General features: G+C 34.6%; 2 protein-coding genes across 2 annotated transcripts in view; one reads left to right on the forward strand and one right to left on the reverse strand.

Annotated features, from left to right (window-relative positions):
- The window catches only part of LOC110458563 (macrophage migration inhibitory factor-like), a 7,553-nt gene extending 3,463 nt beyond the window's left edge, over positions 1 to 4,090 (reverse strand). The window contains exons 1-2 of the mRNA XM_021510319.1: positions 3,929 to 4,090; positions 929 to 1,098 (exon numbers count right to left, since the gene is read on the reverse strand). Of these exons, the coding sequence (XP_021365994.1) occupies positions 929 to 1,098; positions 3,929 to 4,039 (281 nt within the window). The 5' untranslated portion in view covers positions 4,040 to 4,090. The remainder of the gene's footprint in view (positions 1 to 928; positions 1,099 to 3,928) is intronic.
- A 190-nt stretch (positions 4,091 to 4,280) lies between these two features.
- On the forward strand, positions 4,281 to 18,855 carry LOC110458571 (transmembrane protein 134-like). The gene is made up of 7 exons (XM_021510330.1): positions 4,281 to 4,435; positions 6,160 to 6,224; positions 8,430 to 8,528; positions 8,863 to 8,939; positions 13,165 to 13,209; positions 13,762 to 13,815; positions 16,357 to 18,855. The coding sequence occupies exons 1-7, from the start codon at positions 4,313 to 4,315 to the stop codon at positions 16,434 to 16,436; spliced, it is 543 nt and encodes a 180-aa protein (XP_021366005.1). The 5' UTR covers positions 4,281 to 4,312; the 3' UTR covers positions 16,437 to 18,855.
- The last annotated feature ends 604 nt before the right edge of the window (positions 18,856 to 19,459 follow it).

The following is a 19,459-nucleotide window of genomic DNA, read 5'->3' on the forward strand; positions in this document are numbered from 1 at the left end:
TTTTTGTTGACCTTTGTCCATGGAAGGTCCCTGCAAAATTTCATTGAAATTGGTTCAGGGGTTTTGGAGAAGAAGTCGAAAATGTAAATTGTTTACGGACGCACGACGGACGAAGGACGACGGACGACGACGGACAAAAGGCGATCGCAATAGGTCACTTAAGACTTTGTCTCAGGTGACCTAAAAAGCAAAACCTATTGCAGTAAGTATGATTTTAAACCGTAGATTGGAGGATATGGGAAATTAGTATACAAAAGTCCAACACCTGCCAGAAGTAAACCTATACTATCCTTTAGCATACAGACTCCAGAGTCTGACATCATCACCAATATAGCTATAGCCACCTCTCTCCTACAAATGACACCTAGAGATTACGTTTATTTCTCCTCAGACTAACAAGTTGCTCCCTGTAGCTGCAGTAAAGTGCAGAACAATTACAGAATTCCAGGCAAATATTACATGTACAGCTCTAGTCCTAGTCGTTAGCATTTGTATCCCAATACACAGCAACTTTCTAACACTAGCTGTGCTTATTCAACAACCTGTTCCTACATGGATTGGGAAAATAGCCCAAACATCATTTTTATTGACATTGGAAGGATATTCCTCATTATTTCTTCATTCTAGGGAAGCAGCCTGTAGCTGGCTGTAAAACTGGGCAAAAAAAATCACTGACCTCAAGACTTAATATAACAGCCAACTCTTTTATCTAATTATAACATTCTCTGAAATAAATTAGTTAAATATTTCACACCAAATAATCATCATAATTCATGGAAAGATTACCATAAGGAAGAGCAATGAAATGAGGTAAAGTTCTGTTAAATTTTCATCAGTTAATTATCAATATAATCTCACAAGACAAGAATGATCCCTGTACAAACAGCAATACATATGTTTGTAGTTATGGTATTTGAAATACATGTACCTGTCTTTTGGAATAGTCAGTTTAGTAGCTATGAATTCCCCAATGGCCTCTGCAAAAGAATTATTTCTCTCTGTACCAAGGTTGATGCTGTACAGTTCCACACTACCACAGGGATCGGTTGTCCCTCCATGAGACATCAGCTGGTCGGGGTGATAACGCACAGTCACATACTGCAACACATCATAGAAGGGTCAGAATCTGCAATAGAGCATAGTCTTAAAACAAAGTGGCAACCTGTGTTAATTCATTCACCCCTGAAGACACATTTGAGCTCTTCCCATTCAAAGGTTGGTATAGTTCATTATGAAATGTCAGGGGTGAATGAGTTAAATAATAATAGTGGTCACTTTAACTTTAGTTATATACCTAATCCTATTATCACAAAGGCCCTGAAGAAAGACGCAAAACTGAGATTGCTGATTTGAATCAAACTGAATATTTTGTGCCCCGAAAGGAATTTGACATTTTTGGGTTATGAGGAAAATTTATATAATATTTACAAGCAAAAAAGTCGAGTCATAGAGTTTGGAACTTATGCACTATAGGCAATAGGTCTATGTGATGTATATTCCTTACACACTTCTATTCTACTCTCTTATAACACCATTTAAATGTCCCACTTAGCAAATTCTTCTTACAATTTTTTTCCGTTGAAAAATGGCCTTAGTGTCTCAAATGCAGATACTTGATTTAAGACGGGCATTACATGGAACTGTCAACTTTAGACTTGAAGGTAAAACAACATCATTTGAGGTAGACCAGGAAATTTGGAAACAAAAAACACAAAAAGAAAAAGACACATATTTTAGTACCTTTTTGGCCAAAAGAAAGAATATTACCCGCGAAAGCAACTTTGCTAAGGCTTCAGGCACAGACTGCTTGTGACCAAAGCCGAGGCAAACCTGTGGCAAAAAGTCATGGCGTCAAAGGAAAAGACAAAAATCTGAAAGATCATGATCAAGAACAGTAAAAAAAACCAATAGGCCAGTTCCATGAGTGTTGGGTCACAAGTATGTACTGTACAGGGAATTTTATGTTACGTCTTCATTTCATTTCCCCATTTCTCTTATGCTACATATTTATAGATTATTGTATTGGTGAATCACATAGCTTTTCGTAAATGGACATGTTGTGTCATTCATTAGTTTAATTCTATTTAATGTCATAAATTCTTCATTCCCCATTTTCCTTACACTGTAGGTTATTTTATGGTGTTGTTTAAGTTCCAAGTATTTAGGATATATGTTTTTCCATTATTTACGTATATAAGAAAACCTGATCCACTTAATTTGGTTTATTTTTTCATTTTTTATCTTACTTGTTGATTTCCTTTTATTTTTATCATATCGTTTTCATTACACACTTCCCTATACAGATGTTTTATCTCAATATTGTATCAACTTATTGGTTAAAATTGTGAGAACTTGTTCAAATAATATTTTTTTCAACAATTCTTTTATTCCATAATCGTCGGAGGAAGGAAAACATTTGAAGATGAAGAATTTTATGTTTTATGTATTGCAAATGTATTTTCACATGTTTTAACAATCTTATTTATTTTCATGGTTGTATTTGTAATCTATGTATATATGTGTTATAATATGATTATCAAAATAAATGGTTATGATAAAATAATCTGACTGCGAGTCTTTTTAAAAAAAAGTGTTTAACAATGCTGTCATCTGTAATAAAGGTTCTGGGTTGTTTCGCTCCTAATCCCGTTCGCCGTAGGTTGTTTCGCGCCAGGTTGTTCCTACAGAATGAGAAGGATTTTAAAGAATTTGCTATGTTTCTCCTATTGGGCCCGCCCCTCAGCCCCCTGGAGGGGCTAGACCCACCATTTATACAAAATTGGTTCCACTTCCCCCAAGGATGCTTCTGACCAAATATGGAACAAATCCTTTCATTCCTACAGAAGAAGGAGGATTTTAAAGAATTTGCTATATTTCCCCTATTCGGCCCCGCCCCTGAGCCCCAGGGGGCCAGACCCACCATTTATACAAAATTTGTTCCCCTTCCCCCAACGATGCTTCTGACCAATTTGGTCAAAATCTACTGGGCCGTTCAGGACAAGTAGCTTTTTAAAGGAAAAGTTGACGGACGGACGACGGATGCTGCGCCATGGCTTAAGCTCACTTGCCCTTTGGGCAGGTGAGCTAAAATTGGTGTAATTTTAATTACATTGCGGGGTATACAACAATATTATTTTTCCATGTTTACACATTTAGTCTAGTGTACACATAATCGTCGTCGTGTGACGATGTTTTCTTTACTTGATTTCGACGCACGTGCATGTTGTTTTTTGTTAATTGGAGGAGATCATTTTGAGAAGTTTTGATAGTACCGACCAATAAAAACTAATATGCATATTTGAGTAAGTAACTTGTCATAAATAGGGCATTTCTCAATACTGTGTTATAATTCAACATTACGTTAAGGATGATTTATGCATTTTGTGCGACTCCGTTGTTAGACGCAGACAGCATGGTATCTCATGTGATGTGTGTGACCGTTGGCAGCATTAGAATAAGTATTGTACATTACGTATACGTATATATGTAGAAATTAATTTAGTTTCATTATATGTCCCTATCTTATCTATATATAATGTGCAGTATATACCGGATATTAGTATGTACAGGTTCGTTCTTAATCTTCCGGCACGTAATTATACGTATATTATATCTGGGTTCAAGAGAAAGATAAGTTTTTTTTAACTTTTAACATGATATTTATGACTTAAAGATTTATTTTTTCAGGGCGAAACAACCTGGGGCGAACGGGATCGCGATGCAAGGGAGGTAACACATATAACATATTCTCGTAGATGCAGAAAATTAGGTTACTACATCATAATATTAACTGAATATTTTTTAATAGTCGTCTGTGGTCTTATTTGGATGTTTTAAGGTGTTTTTGTGTGTTTTTTGGTAAATCGTGCCAACCCCCCGTAAATCTCGCGTCGCAAGAATAATGACACGTAAATGCATGGCTTGTTACCTTTTCCGGTTTCCCTAACAAACTTGCAATAAATTTTGAAGCATCAAGGAGAAACTGTGTTGCCTCTTCTTTTCCTGACGATTTATTGGTGTAAACTGTGAAAATCGGCATTTTATAGGCTAGAGCTCTTTGAGTCGTGACCGTCCACGCAAAAGGTCGCTTAGATACGTAAGAAAAATAAACAAAAAAAATGATATCATGTATTAAATATTTTTTTTGTAAAAATATGTCTACACAATAAACGCATCAATTAAATATATTTTTGAGGCAAATTCACCCAGCTTAATCTCTATCAAGAAGTAAACGTGGAAACGTGTCGATTTTTTGCCATTTGCATAAGCGATGATTGCATCTTGGTAGAAAAATGACAACTGTTTGTTGACAATGTCTGGTGGAGCATTTTCAATAGATGACGCGTTTGATTCGGATGATGATGACAAGATTCGACTGTATGGATCGACCAAGGAAACGGCTCCTTTGAGGACGGGACCAAAGATTCGCCCTCAAGTCAGTAAACCCATACGACTCGTGTAGATTGCTGAGATTTATTGAATCTTTCGCCAATATATTGCAATTCACTTGAAGCATTTCTTTTAATGTTATTAACCGAACTGATCAGTTTTTCATCATTAACCGTGACTGGGAATTAAACAAGTCCCGATAAAATTTATATTTTTTTTTATTGTTATAATTGCAATGCGACTGCTTCCAGTATATAGTGTCCTTGTCACTAATCAATAGGTCATGTTAAAGTGTGCTTCATCTGATGATGTAATTGGGTACGTACCCGGTAAATGTTGTTGACTACCAGTCAGTAACAATTGTAACATTGTTTTGGGGACATATACAATTCACAGTATGTTTGCAATAAATGTTTCAATCACTTTTCACGCTGCTAATTGTTTATCAATAATGGAATAGTATGCCAATCAATATGTGTGTTAGCTAGATTTGCTAAACAAATAGTAGCTGTAGTAAAATTAAATCATACAGCTCTGTGTATATCAGAATGATATGGACTTTTTCGTGACTTTCCTGAGTGGTATTCAAACTCAAATAGTAGCCATGCATTAGTTGCAATAACGTACCTTCTGACCATAAAAGGAAACAATTTATAAGTTGTGTGTCAAGTTAAGTTAATGTTGCACACCTGCTAATTCAGAGGCAGCATAGGGCAAAGAGCTTGAAGGATATTAAATACAAGCTTGCATATACACGTTAATGGTCGTGGAACTGGACTGGGCAACCAGGTAGCTCAATTGGTTATTATATTAGTCTAGAGTTTGGAGGTCCCAGGTTTGAATCCTGATATGGCTGTGCATTGTTTTCTCCTGGTACATTTGAGCGCCTAATGAAATAATATACCCATAGACGGGTCTCGTGTGTCCTTGTTGGGATCAAAGACTTTGTTGAAGGAGGGAGGAATGTAGCAGGGTTGTTTGTTATTTTTTGTTAAAAATATCATCAAGCCCATATCAAGTTTTAATTTGAAACAATCATTAAACAATTGCAACTGAATGGCTTATTTTTAGTTTTTTTTTTATCAATGCCCAGCCCAATATAGGGTGATTGTATCGACAACTGTGAATTTTGCCTGACCTTTACACTTATCCAGAAAAAAGTGTCTCTGTCCAGCATCGTGATAGTTCCACTAACCAGTCTAGCATCATGATTTTGCATCCTCATGAAAACTGTAAGGATATTGTTCTTCAGATAAGGCCCCCCCGCNATATTTAGTACAAATATGTCATCTTTTAGAATCACAGTACTTTGTTTCAATTTTTTTTAAAGCAAAAAACATCAACATTTAAATGCATAACTTTACAACCTTGAGAAAAATGTCAAAGATTAAGTACACCAATACCAGACACCAAATCTCCAACTCACAGGGTGCAATATATCGCCTATAGTTGTTTCTTCAAACAGAATTAATTTTATGGGTTGGTGTCCAATTTATTGGGACATTTTACCCCATAGTAAACACAGTGTACAATGACTTTGTTGACAGTGATGTACAGCAGGTGTCCCTATTATGGTCTACAGTGATTGGTCGTCATATGTTGTCATTATTATTGTTGACACTGATGTACAGCAGGTGTCCCTATTATGGTCTACAGTGATTGGTTGTCATATGTTATCATTATTATTGTTGACACTGATGTACAGCAAGTGTCCCTATTATGGTCTACAGTGATTGGTTGTCATATGTTGTCATTATTATTTTGCTACAGAATGATGAAGATGAACATTCCAAAAAATCCACAAATTCAAAAGAATCAAGAACAAGAGACGCTGGGTATGTACATTTGATTTGTATCAAGTATCTGTTACCGGTAACTAGTCGGCAAATAAATATAAGTACCAACTTACAGGTGATGCTTTAAGCATGTTGTGATTAATTCCTCCTGTTTATTAGCTTACCTGGTCCGAAGGACCATAGTGAGCTGATGCCATGACGCAGCGTCCGTCGTCGTCTGTCGTCAAGTTTTTCTTTAAAACCTATCTCCTCCTAAATGCCAAAGAAGATTTCAACCAAATTTAGTCTGAAGCATCACTAGGGGAGCGCAATCATTTCCTAAATAAATGAGGTTGGTTTGACCCATGGGGCCAGGAGGGTGGGGCCCTTAAGGGGAACTTAGCTAAATTTGCTTTAAAACGCATCTCCTGTTAAACGCCAGAGAGGATTTCAACCATATTTATTCTGAAGCCTCAGTAGGGATTTGCAATCATTTCTTAAATAAACGAGGTTGATTTGACCCCTGAGGTCAGGGGGGCGGGGCCCTGAAGGGGAACTTAGCTATATTTGCTTTAAAACGCATCTCCTGCTAAACGCCAGAGAGGATTTCAACCAAATTCAGTCTGAAGCATCACTAGAGGAGGGCAATCATCTATTAAATAAATGAGGTTGGTTCGACCCCTGAGGCCAGGTGGGCGGGGCCCTGAAGGGGAACTTAGCTTAATTTGCTTTAAAACGCATCTCCTGCTTAACGCCAGAGAGGATTTCAACCAAATTTAGTCTGAAGTATCACTAGGGGAAGGCAATCATTTCCTAAATAAATGAGACTGGTTCGACCCCTGGAGCTAGAAAGACCGGGCCCCAAAGAGGAAAATTATCTAATATTTTGCTTTAAGACACTAATATCCCCTAATTGCCTGAGTGGATTGTACAAAATTTGGTCAAAAACATGATTGAGGAAGAACAAACAATTCTTAATTGAATAAGGTTGATTTGACCCCTGCGGTCCTAAGAAATGGTACAGCTTCATGTAGATTATCATATTCTATGGTGTAGTTTTCATAAATTGTTAAAAATTTGTGTCTAGGTTTATAAAAGCTTATACATGAATGAAGATTAAAGTATTGTCTAATTACACCCTGTAATATGACTTATTACTTATTTCAAAATCTGTCAACATGGCAACTCAATGGAGACCCCTGATTAATAGAAAGTCAGATAGTGTGGTCCCAGTTGGGTTAGAACATAGATCTTGTCTGGTTTTGAGGAAATTTCATATAAAGATGTACAAATGCATTCAGTTGTAATGACTTAAGTATAAAACCAGGTGAGCAATACAGGTCCACTGGACCTCTTGTATTTAAGTATCTGTTACTTTATAAATATATTTGTATATAAAGAGTAATATGTATATTTATTACATTTATGTCAGTGAGATATCAAATCTTATCAACTTGATAAAAATGATATCTTTTCACACTGTGACAGGTATCAAATTAAAGTGTTCTTTCTATTCACTTCATTCAAAGCTGCAGACTTTCTGTTCAGATAAAGCGGTTGCTTTTGGTATATTGCACTACATTTGTATTTATATAACCATATCTTACCAAATAATAGCAAAAACGGTAGAATTGTGTTAAGTACCCCTTTTAAAATGGAGCACAACCATGCTGTCAAGCATGATGTCTTTAGAATATGATGCTATTATATCCCCAACTGTTTTGTTGCAGAAAAAAAGTCATCATTATAGATAGTTATAAAATGTTATAAATACAAAAAAAAATATTGTTTTCCTGTTTAATACTCTTTATGTTTCACTCGTTTCTATAGCAGAATATAGCATTATTTTCATATGTGCTTTGAACATGGGAAAAATATTGATATTCTGCTGTACTTGTGAAATATATGTATTGTATTCAGACAATGGGAAGCCTTCTAATATCCTCTATATATTTAGTTATCATGTATTTGTGTCAGAGTAGTATGGCAACATACATCTTTGTGTTATTGAATTACTAAGATAGAAATATATAAATCAATCATTATTGTATTTTCGTCCACATCTACTCATGAACTAAAAAAAAAAATGACTAAGTATATATGGGCCTGTTTGAAATATACTATATATCAAGCATCAATCATAAAACAAAATGGATTAAATTAGTACAATGGTGGTTTTTTTGCTAATGATTTGATTTGGGTGTATATATATACGGGTACTGTCTTAACTGAGATATCACTGTAAGTTTTCCCCGTATATTACAGGAATTCCAAGCTAGCTACAACACGTTCTACACATTCCTTGTCAAGTACATGGTCGGACGACACACGGGTATCAACAAGGTCCTTCTCTGATGGCAGCAGGTAGGTGCTACAGAATTCAACTGAGTAGGAAAGCTATAGCAAACAAAACTAATTCTAACAATGACATTTATTGTCCCTTTAACTCCAAGCCATTTCCAGGTCTAGGAACAGTTTAGTTTGAATTTATAGTATTTCAAGTTTTACATAAAAGGTTAAACATTGATGCCATACTATTGTGTTAAGTTATTGTTAATTGTGGTGAGCTTTAATTGTGTTAAGTTATTGTTAATTGTGGTGAGCTTTGATTGTGTTAAGTTATTGTTAATTGTGGTGAGCTTTAATTGTGTTAAGTTATTGTTAATTGTGGTAAGCTTTCAAGTTGATTATTTTTCAGATGGTGGCGACATCCTAAGATCAGAGACAACTGTAGGGTAGTGGCCGGATCTATCGCCCTCACAATAATTGGACTAGGTAAGTCACACAGAGGTCATGAGTCACACAGGTCATCATTCACAGAAGTCATAAGTCACACAGAGGTAATGAGTCACACAGGCACAGAGGTCATCATTCACAGAGTTCATAAGTCACACAGAGGTAATGAGTCAAATAGGCACAGAGGTCATGAGTCACACAAAGATGTCATGAGTCACACAGGTCATCAATCACAGAGTTCATAAGTTACACAGAGGTCACATGTATGGATGGCACATGCTGTTTGTCACACACAGATAACAGGCTCATGTTGGTTTTCCCACTATTATTTGACTATGTTTGGTATCAGGCTTCCTAACAGCGCTTTCTCCAGGTTAAAAAAATGGGAGGTTTGTCGTGGGGGAGGGACTGGGTAGGGTTGGGGAAGAGGGTAGCATTAGAAGTAGTATAAAGGCAAAATTTCAAAATTTACATAATTCCCCTCATACCATCCTTGGAAAAAAACTCTTTCATTTTCCATTTGAAAGTATAATTAAGAAAACTTAAGTAATTCAGTTGCACCATATAGGTATGTCTCTTTATGATAAATTGGTATGTTTTTGATATTTAGACAAACACAGATACCCTTTAACATCAGTGACTTTATGTAAATGTGTTCACCTTAAAAGGCCTCTACCATCGAGCATTAAGATTGACTGAGGCTGTTAAGATCATTGTAACACCAGTATATCTCATAATATAGGGGGTAAGAAAGGATTAGAGCATTGGATTTAAACTGATGTAAATATAGGCAAAACTCACATATGCCAGGAATATATTTGTATTTAATATTTGGTTTTTGATATTGTAAGCTAACCAAAAATAGTAGATTTGTATGATGATCAATTTATATATGATAAATTTGCTATGAGTGTAACTTTTTTCAAAGTTCTTTTTTTGGTGTTTGTGACATTGTCATCCTTTATAACAAAGACAATGATATCATATAATCTATTGCAGTGTTATGTGTTTGTGACATTGTCATCCTTTATAACAAAGACAATGATATCATATAATCTATTGTAGTGTTATGTGTTTGTGACATTGTCATCCTTTATAACAAAGACAATGATATCATATAATCTATTGTAGTGTTATGTGTTTGTGACATTGTCATCCTTTATAACAAAGACAATGATATCATATAATCTATTGTAGTGTTATGTGTTTGTGACATTGTCATCCTTTATAACAAAGACAATGATATCATATAATCTATTGTAGTGTTATGTGTTTGTGACATTGTCATCCTTTATAACAAAGACAATGATATCATATAATCTATTGTAGTGTTATGTGTTTGTGACATTGTCATCCTTTATAACAAAGACAATGATATCATATAATCTATTGTAGTGTTATGTGTTTGTGACATTGTCATCCTTTATAACAAAGACAATGATATCATATAATCTATTGTAGTGTTATGTGTTTGTGACATTGTCATCCTTTATAACAAAGACAATGATATCATATAATCTATTGTAGTGTTATGTGTTTGTGACATTGTCATCCTTTATAACAAAGACAATGATATCATATAATCTATTGTAGTGTTATGTGTTTGTGACATTGTCATCCTTTATAACAAAGACAATGATATCATATAATCTATTGTAGTGTTATGTGTTTGTGACATTGTCATCCTTTATAACAAAGACAATGATATCATATAATCTATTGTAGTGTTATGTGTTTGTGACATTGTCATCCTTTATAACAAAGACAATGATATCATATAATCTATTGTAGTGTTATGTGTTTGTGACATTGTCATCCTTTATAACAAAGACAATGATATCATATAATCTATTGTAGTGTTATGTGTTTGTGACATTGTCATCCTTTATAACAAAGACAATGATATCATATAATCTATTGTAGTGTTATGTGTTTGTGACATTGTCATCCTTTATAACAAAGACAATGATATCATATAATCTATTGTAGTGTTATGTGTTTGTGACATTGTCATCCTTTATAACAAAGACAATGATATCATATAATCTATTGTAGTGTTATGTGTTTGTGACATTGTCATCCTTTATAACAAAGACAATGATATCATATAATCTATTGTAGTGTTATGTGTTTGTGACATTGTCATCCTTTATAACAAAGACAATGATATCATATAATCTATTGTAGTGTTATGTGTTTGTGACATTGTCATCCTTTATAACAAAGACAATGATATCATATAATCTATTGTAGTGTTATGTGTTTGTGACATTGTCATCCTTTATAACAAAGACAATGATATCATATAATCTATTGTAGTGTTATGTGTTTGTGACATTGTCATCCTTTATAACAAAGACAATGATATCATATAATCTATTGTAGTGTTATGTGTTTGTGACATTGTCATCCTTTATAACAAAGACAATGATATCATATAATCTATTGTAGTGTTATGTGTTTGTGACATTGTCATCCTTTATAACAAAGACAATGATATCATATAATCTATTGTAGTGTTATGTGTTTGTGACATTGTCATCCTTTATAACAAAGACAATGATATCATATAATCTATTGTAGTGTTATGTGTTTGTGACATTGTCATCCTTTATAACAAAGACAATGATATCATATAATCTATTGTAGTGTTATGTGTTTGTGACATTGTCATCCTTTATAACAAAGACAATGATATCATATAATCTATTGTAGTGTTATGTGTTTGTGACATTGTCATCCTTTATAACAAAGACAATGATATCATATAATCTATTGTAGTGTTATGTGTTTGTGACATTGTCATCCTTTATAACAAAGACAATGATATCATATAATCTATTGTAGTGTTATGTGTTTGTGACATTGTCATCCTTTATAACAAAGACAATGATATCATATAATCTATTGTAGTGTTATGTGTTTGTGACATTGTCATCCTTTATAACAAAGACAATGATATCATATAATCTATTGTAGTGTTATGTGTTTGTGACATTGTCATCCTTTATAACAAAGACAATGATATCATATAATCTATTGTAGTGTTATGTGTTTGTGACATTGTCATCCTTTATAACAAAGACAATGATATCATATAATCTATTGTAGTGTTATGTGTTTGTGACATTGTCATCCTTTATAACAAAGACAATGATATCATATAATCTATTGTAGTGTTATGTGTTTGTGACATTGTCATCCTTTATAACAAAGACAATGATATCATATAATCTATTGTAGTGTTATGTGTTTGTGACATTGTCATCCTTTATAACAAAGACAATGATATCATATAATCTATTGTAGTGTTATGTGTTTGTGACATTGTCATCCTTTATAACAAAGACAATGATATCATATAATCTATTGTAGTGTTATGTGTTTGTGACATTGTCATCCTTTATAACAAAGACAATGATATCATATAATCTATTGTAGTGTTATGTGTTTGTGACATTGTCATCCTTTATAACAAAGACAATGATATCATATAATCTATTGTAGTGTTATGTGTTTGTGACATTGTCATCCTTTATAACAAAGACAATGATATCATATAATCTATTGTAGTGTTATGTGTTTGTGACATTGTCATCCTTTATAACAAAGACAATGATATCATATAATCTATTGTAGTGTTATGTGTTTGTGACATTGTCATCCTTTATAACAAAGACAATGATATCATATAATCTATTGTAGTGTTATGTGTTTGTGACATTGTCATCCTTTATAACAAAGACAATGATATCATATAATCTATTGTAGTGTTATGTGTTTGTGACATTGTCATCCTTTATAACAAAGACAATGATATCATATAATCTATTGTAGTGTTATGTGTTTGTGACATTGTCATCCTTTATAACAAAGACAATGATATCATATAATCTATTGCAGTGTTTATCAATTCTTTGAGCATGTTCTCCTGTTAACGATTGTGCTTTTAATGGGTTTAAAATTAAAAACTGAATTCATGAGATAAACAAGTAACATATTCCTTGATATATATCAGAATCATATAGTCAGTGTTAATTCTCAATGCAAATTTACAGGAAAACATCTATTTTCTTCATATCAGTATACAGCAGTATCAGGGAAAGACAGCAAACTATTGCATATCCATAAGCAGAAAGAACTTAGGTTACTATCTAAGAATTGCGCCAGAGGGACCCATATTTACACTTAATAGCCAGAAGGAAAGTCTGAATGGGCCTAGTGATACAATGATATATCTCTATATCTTATTTCTATCTTTCAGCACTTGTTGTCACTGGTGTTGCAATTACCATATCTGAACAGAGAGGTAAGAAAAGGGGGAGCACTCTGTCAAACTTCAAATATTTGTCAAAATTTTGTTAATTATTTGGTTGGAACCAGTCATCCGCAGGCCCATATTATGAAATGCATTACGAGATAAACTAGATTGGAATACTGAAATCACAAATGGGTCACTTAATTAAGTGAATAGAATATGTTTTGTTAATAAAAAATTACAATTTCTCATTTGTAATTTACTTCAACCTTCATTCTTACTTTCTTATTCACCAAGTCAATCTTACTCAAACTCAATTACAAATATGTGTGTGTTTAACATTCATAAGTTGAAATCAAACATTTGCACACAGTGCTTTATAGACATAATATCAAAGTTTTACTTTCTGCACAAACAATGTACGTATTAAACAAATGTCGCAATGTTTCAAGACCGACTGGTCCCTTGGTGAAGCTATGACTGAGTCTGACAAAGGACATTGTTTTTGGAGAACATAAAACTGTGATATTACTGCATAATTCCAAACTGATGAATCTTATTGAAGAAACAAGGATTTACATTTCTCTTTTTTAACTCCAACAGGATGGCACAGTCTGGTTTTCTTTATTGGTGGTTTCCTGTGTGTAATACCTGGAGGTAGGTCTACTTTATTTTACCTCAGACAAGAATGACATTAATTTAAAATCTTCAAATGATTATTTGGAAGGTAATAATGAATCAATATTAAAGAAATTATTTGGATACACATAGTCGTAGAAATAACAGGTAAATAGCCTCTTTTTCTGTTAAGTTAAGATTTTTGTGGTGATCAAACCTCCTGTCTTTCTTTAAACTTAAGATTTTTGTAGGGATAAAACCTGCTGTATTTCTGTAAAGTTAAGATTTCCAATATAGTCTCCATGTTGAGTTAAGGTTTGTGATGAGGTGATAGACAAAATGCCACCGTTCTGTTAATTTATGGTTTGTGATGCTACAAAAACAGATTTTCTGAGATGATCTATGATAAAATGCCTCCTTACAAGCTGGCTAGGAGGAATATCCCTGATATCATGTGTGTCGTGTGATAGTGATATACAAGCTGGCTAGGAGGAATATCCCTGATATCATGTGTGTAGGGTGATAGTGATATACAAGCTGGCTAGGAGGAATATCCCTGATATCATGTGTGTAGGGTGATAGTGATATACAAGCTGGCTAGGAGGAATATCCCTGATATCATGTGTGTAGGGTGATAGTGATATACAAGCTGGCTAGGAGGAATATCCCTGATATCATGTGTGTAGGGTGATAGTGATATACAAGCTGGCTAGGAGGAATATCCCTGATATCATGTGTGTAGGGTGATAGTGATATACAAGCTGGCTAGGAGGAATATCCCTGATATCATGTGTGTAGGGTGATAGTGATATACAAGCTGGCTAGGAGGAATATCCCTGATATCATGTGTGTAGGGTGATAGTGATATACAAGCTGGCTAGGAGGAATATCCCTGATATCATGTGTGTAGGGTGATAGTGATATACAAGCTGGCTAGGAGGAATATCCCTGATATCATGTGTGTAGGGTGATAGTGATATACAAGCTGGCTAGGAGGAATATCCCTGATATCATGTGTGTAGGGTGATAGTGATATACAAGCTGGCTAGGAGGAATATCCCTGATATCATGTGTGTAGGGTGATAGTGATATACAAGCTGGCTAGGAGGAATATCCCTGATATCATGTGTGTAGGGTGATAGTGATATACAAGCTGGCTAGGAGGAATATCCCTGATATCATGTGTGTAGGGTGATAGTGATATACAAGCTGGCTAGGAGGAATATCCCTGATATCATGTGTGTAGGGTGATAGTGATATACAAGCTGGCTAGGAGGAATATCCCTGATATCATGTGTGTAGGGTGATAGTGATATACAAGCTGGCTAGGAGGAATATCCCTGATATCATGTGTGTAGGGTGATAGTGATATACAAGCTGGCTAGGAGGAATATCCCTGATATCATGTGTGTAGGGTGATAGTGATATACAAGCTGGCTAGGAGGAATATCCCTGATATCATGTGTGTAGGGTGATAGTGATATACAAGCTGGCTAGGAGGAATATCCCTGATATCATGTGTGTAGGGTGATAGTGATATACAAGCTGGTGTGTAGGGTGATAGTGATATACAAGCTGGTGTGTAGGGTGATAGTGATATACAAGCTGGTGTGTAGGGTGATAGTGATATACAAGCTGGTGTGTAGGGTGATAGTGATATACAAGCTGGTGTGTAGGGTGATAGTGATATACAAGCTGGTGTGTAGGGTGATAGTGATATACAAGCTGGTGTGTAGGGTGATAGTGATATACAAGCTGGTGTGTAGGGTGATAGTGATATACAAGCTGGTGTGTAGGGTGATAGTGATATACAAGCTGGTGTGTAGGGTGATAGTGATATACAAGCTGGTGTGTAGGGTGATAGTGATATACAAGCTGGTGTGTAGGGTGATAGTGATATACAAGCTGGTGTGTAGGGTGATAGTGATATACAAGCTGGTGTGTAGGGTGATAGTGATATACAAGCTGGTGTGTAGGGTGATAGTGATATACAAGCTGGTGTGTAGGGTGATAGTGATATACAAGCTGGTGTGTAGGGTGATAGTGATATACAAGCTGGTGTGTAGGGTGATAGTGATATACAAGCTGGTGTGTAGGGTGATAGTGATATACAAGCTGGTGTGTAGGGTGATAGTGATATACAAGCTGGTGTGTAGGGTGATAGTGATATACAAGCTGGTGTGTAGGGTGATAGTGATATACAAGCTGGTGTGTAGGGTGATAGTGATATACAAGCTGGTGTGTAGGGTGATAGTGATATACAAGCTGGTGTGTAGGGTGATAGTGATATACAAGCTGGTGTGTAGGGTGATAGTGATATACAAGCTGGTGTGTAGGGTGATAGTGATATACAAGCTGGTGTGTAGGGTGATAGTGATATACAAAATGTCTGACAATTGTGGCTGTATTTACCTTCTACAGAAAAAAATTGACACAAATTTTGATATTTGAGTATATATTAAATGTGGGATAACTTTAAAGAATCTTTCAATGTATTACACTGTATTCAGTTTAAAGGACATAAGTTTCTTTAAAGATATTAAATTTATGAAATATAGGACATAATGTTGTATGTTTCAGTGTACCATGTGGTGTATATATACCTGGCCGTGACCCAGAGAGCTGGCTACAATCTCTATAACTTACCGGTGTTTAAATGACCTCACGTCAAAACTTCACCCCAACTTAGTCCGGAAGTGTTCAACACAAACCGGGGAACAATCAAACCCACACTGATGTTGCCTTGCACAAGTTCCTGTACTGAATGTGGTCTCACTCCGAAGGAATTACACTGCCAGATTACACAGAATAGGCTGAATATTCAATAGAATCATCAGATTCTCTTTCAGAGAAACCTTGTCATCCACATTTTATAGTCTTTAAACAAGAACATTCAGTTCTTTTTGTTTCATTTTACAGGTCATTTTCTATGTCATTGAAATGACAGTATTTTGAAAATATTGGAATAGAAAAATATGTGCATTAATAAATTCCCGGTAGTCCAATTTCTTTGATCTTTAAAATGGAGACACTGTAAACCAGGAAATTCTTACCCTGTCAAAGTCTCACAGCCTGATGTTAATTTCACCCAGTCAAACTCTCACAGCCCGACATTAATTTCACCCAGTCAAACTCTCACAGCCCAACTTTAATTTCACCCAGTCAAACTCTCACACTTCTTGAGTAAAGTCTACATCAGCCCAACGCTAATTTCACCCAGTCAAATTCTGACACTTTTCGAGTAAAGTCTACATCAGCCCGACGTTAACTTCACCCAGTCAAACTCTCGCACTTCTCGAGTAAAATCTACATCAGTCCGACGATAATTTTACCCAGTCAAACTCTCACACTTCTCAGTAAAATCTACATCAGCCCGACGTTAATTACACCCAATCAAACTCTCACACTTCTCAGTAAAATCTACATCAGCCCAACGCTAATTTCACTTTTCCCATGTAACTTCTGTCAGAATATAATCGGCTTCATTATGGCGACAAAAAGGCAAAAAGATAACAAATGGCAAAAATTTCTTGGTATACAGCAATATCTATAGAATAACAACGTTTTACAATTTCTCCTGGATGTTTTGAATTGAAACTAAGACAAAATGTATTCAAATATCAAAATACTCAATAATGTCCCTAATAGTGTCCAGTTGAGTGATATAAATGTGTGTTCTCTGATGTCTATAGACTTGTACAGTATTGAGATATATTAGTGTATATATGGAGGAGTTCTATGGGCCTGTTGTGTATGTAATTAATTGTGTGTGAAAACTACCTGTGCAATATAGTAATTTATGATGTAAGAGAGTGACCTTATAAAAAACTAGGTGGAATTTCTATACTAGTAACCTAATCACCTACAATAAAATATTTACAATATGGGTAAGTTCACTTATATGCAACATTACAGGGATAAGAAATAACCTATATAAGTGGATCATGGGATAATTTCTACAGGATTCGATGAGTCTATAACCTATGAGTTAGGTTTGTCCCGGAGTATAGCTTCAGTATTATGCTTATAAATGAGGGATGTACATTTGTTCTATTTTATGTACAACTTAGCCTGACCCATAACTTTATACTAAGGAATATAAATAAACCTGTAAACCTCATTCTATAGGGTGTAAGTAAGCTTATATAACATTGTTCTACAGGATGTAAGTAAGCTTATATAACATTGTTCTATAGGATGTCAGTAAGCCTATGTAACATTGTTTTATGCGATGTAAGTTAACCTACATTACTTTGTTCTGTGGGAACTAGTTTACACAGAAATGGTGTGATCAACTGATATTGCTCTTGATGTGTGTGTTTACCAGTATAACTCTGTTTAAGGAAAACAAAAACTCTGCAATATTAATAAATATTGTTCTTCATTCTTTAAATCAATGATTTTCTATCCATATAGAAAATATTATACTAACATGTATTATCCCATCAGATATTTATTGCCCATTGAAATGTCAAACAGGTTGATTCCGTTACTAGGATGTGTCTCACCTGGAGATGATACCCACCTGTCGATACACTGTTATGTTGTGATTAGTTTATTAAGGATATATTAGGTTGATATTTGTAAATACATCTGTATATAAATGTTTTAGGTTGTGTAAATATGTGTTTTTACGAAGGTGAGATGATAATATGTTTAATATGACAATAAAACCTTACTAATCTGACATCTTGGGGGGGCTACAATAAAAAACTTTTTAATATGACATCCAGCTACAAAACCGGTAGGATATGACATTCTATAATAAAAACTTTTTTATTAGTCATCTTGCAAAAAAACCTTTGTAATCTGACATCCTACAATATAACCTTAATAATCTGACATCCTTCAAACAAAACCTTTGTTATCTGACCTAAACAAAACCTTTGTAATCTGACCTAAACAAAACCTTTGTAAGCTGACCTCCAAAACAAAACCTTCATAATATGACATCTTTTGAACAAAACCTTTGTTATCTGACATCCTACAGTGAAACCTCTGTAATATGACATCCACAAACTAATCCTTTGTAATTTGTCATCCTATAATAAATAATAAACCCTTTGTAATCTGTCATCCTACAATAAATAATAAACCCTTTGTAATCTTACTTCCACTTACACAATAATTGTGTTCTGACAACTAGCTTTAAAACCTTTTAATTTGACATACTGCACTAAAGGTTTTTTCATTTGAAATAAAATGTTTGTTATCTTATATCTTGCAACAAACACTCTTGTAATCTGATATTTTGCAATGATGTTTTCCCCCCACAACATTCAGTAGACTTGGGAAATAGTGGTTGTCTGGGTAACAACTCTGTGTTATTATCTTAGTGTGGTTGTCTAGGTAACAACTCTCTGTGTTATTATCTTAGTGTGGTTGTCTAGGTAACAAGTCTCTGTGTTATTATCTTAGTGTGGTTGTCTAGGTAACAACTCTGTGTTATTATCTTAGTGTGGTTTTCTAGGTACCAACTATCCATGTTATTATCTAGTGTGGTTGTCTAGGTAACAACTATCCATGTTATTATCTAGTGTGGTTGTCTAGGTAACAACTCTCTATGTTATTATCTTAGTGTGGTTGTCTAGGTAACAACTCTGTGTTATTATCTTAGTGTGGTTGTCTAGGTAACAACTCTCTGTGTTATTATCTTAGTAAGGTTGTCTAGGTAACAACTCTC

This window comes from Mizuhopecten yessoensis, unplaced genomic scaffold (assembly GCF_002113885.1).
Source record: "Mizuhopecten yessoensis strain PY_sf001 unplaced genomic scaffold, ASM211388v2 scaffold9651, whole genome shotgun sequence".
NCBI classification, from domain to species: domain Eukaryota; kingdom Metazoa; phylum Mollusca; class Bivalvia; order Pectinida; family Pectinidae; genus Mizuhopecten; species Mizuhopecten yessoensis.

Excerpts from the sequence above, each read along its gene's own strand:
- LOC110458571 (XM_021510330.1), top strand. The coding sequence starts at position 4,313 with ATGTCTGGTGGAGCATTTTCAATAGATGACGCGTTTGATTCGGATGAT. Across the intron at positions 4,436-6,159 it reads GACCAAAGATTCGCCCTCAA|AATGATGAAGATGAACATTC; the intron begins GTCAGTAAACCC and ends ATTTTGCTACAG. Across the intron at positions 6,225-8,429 it reads TCAAGAACAAGAGACGCTGG|GAATTCCAAGCTAGCTACAA; the intron begins GTATGTACATTT and ends CGTATATTACAG.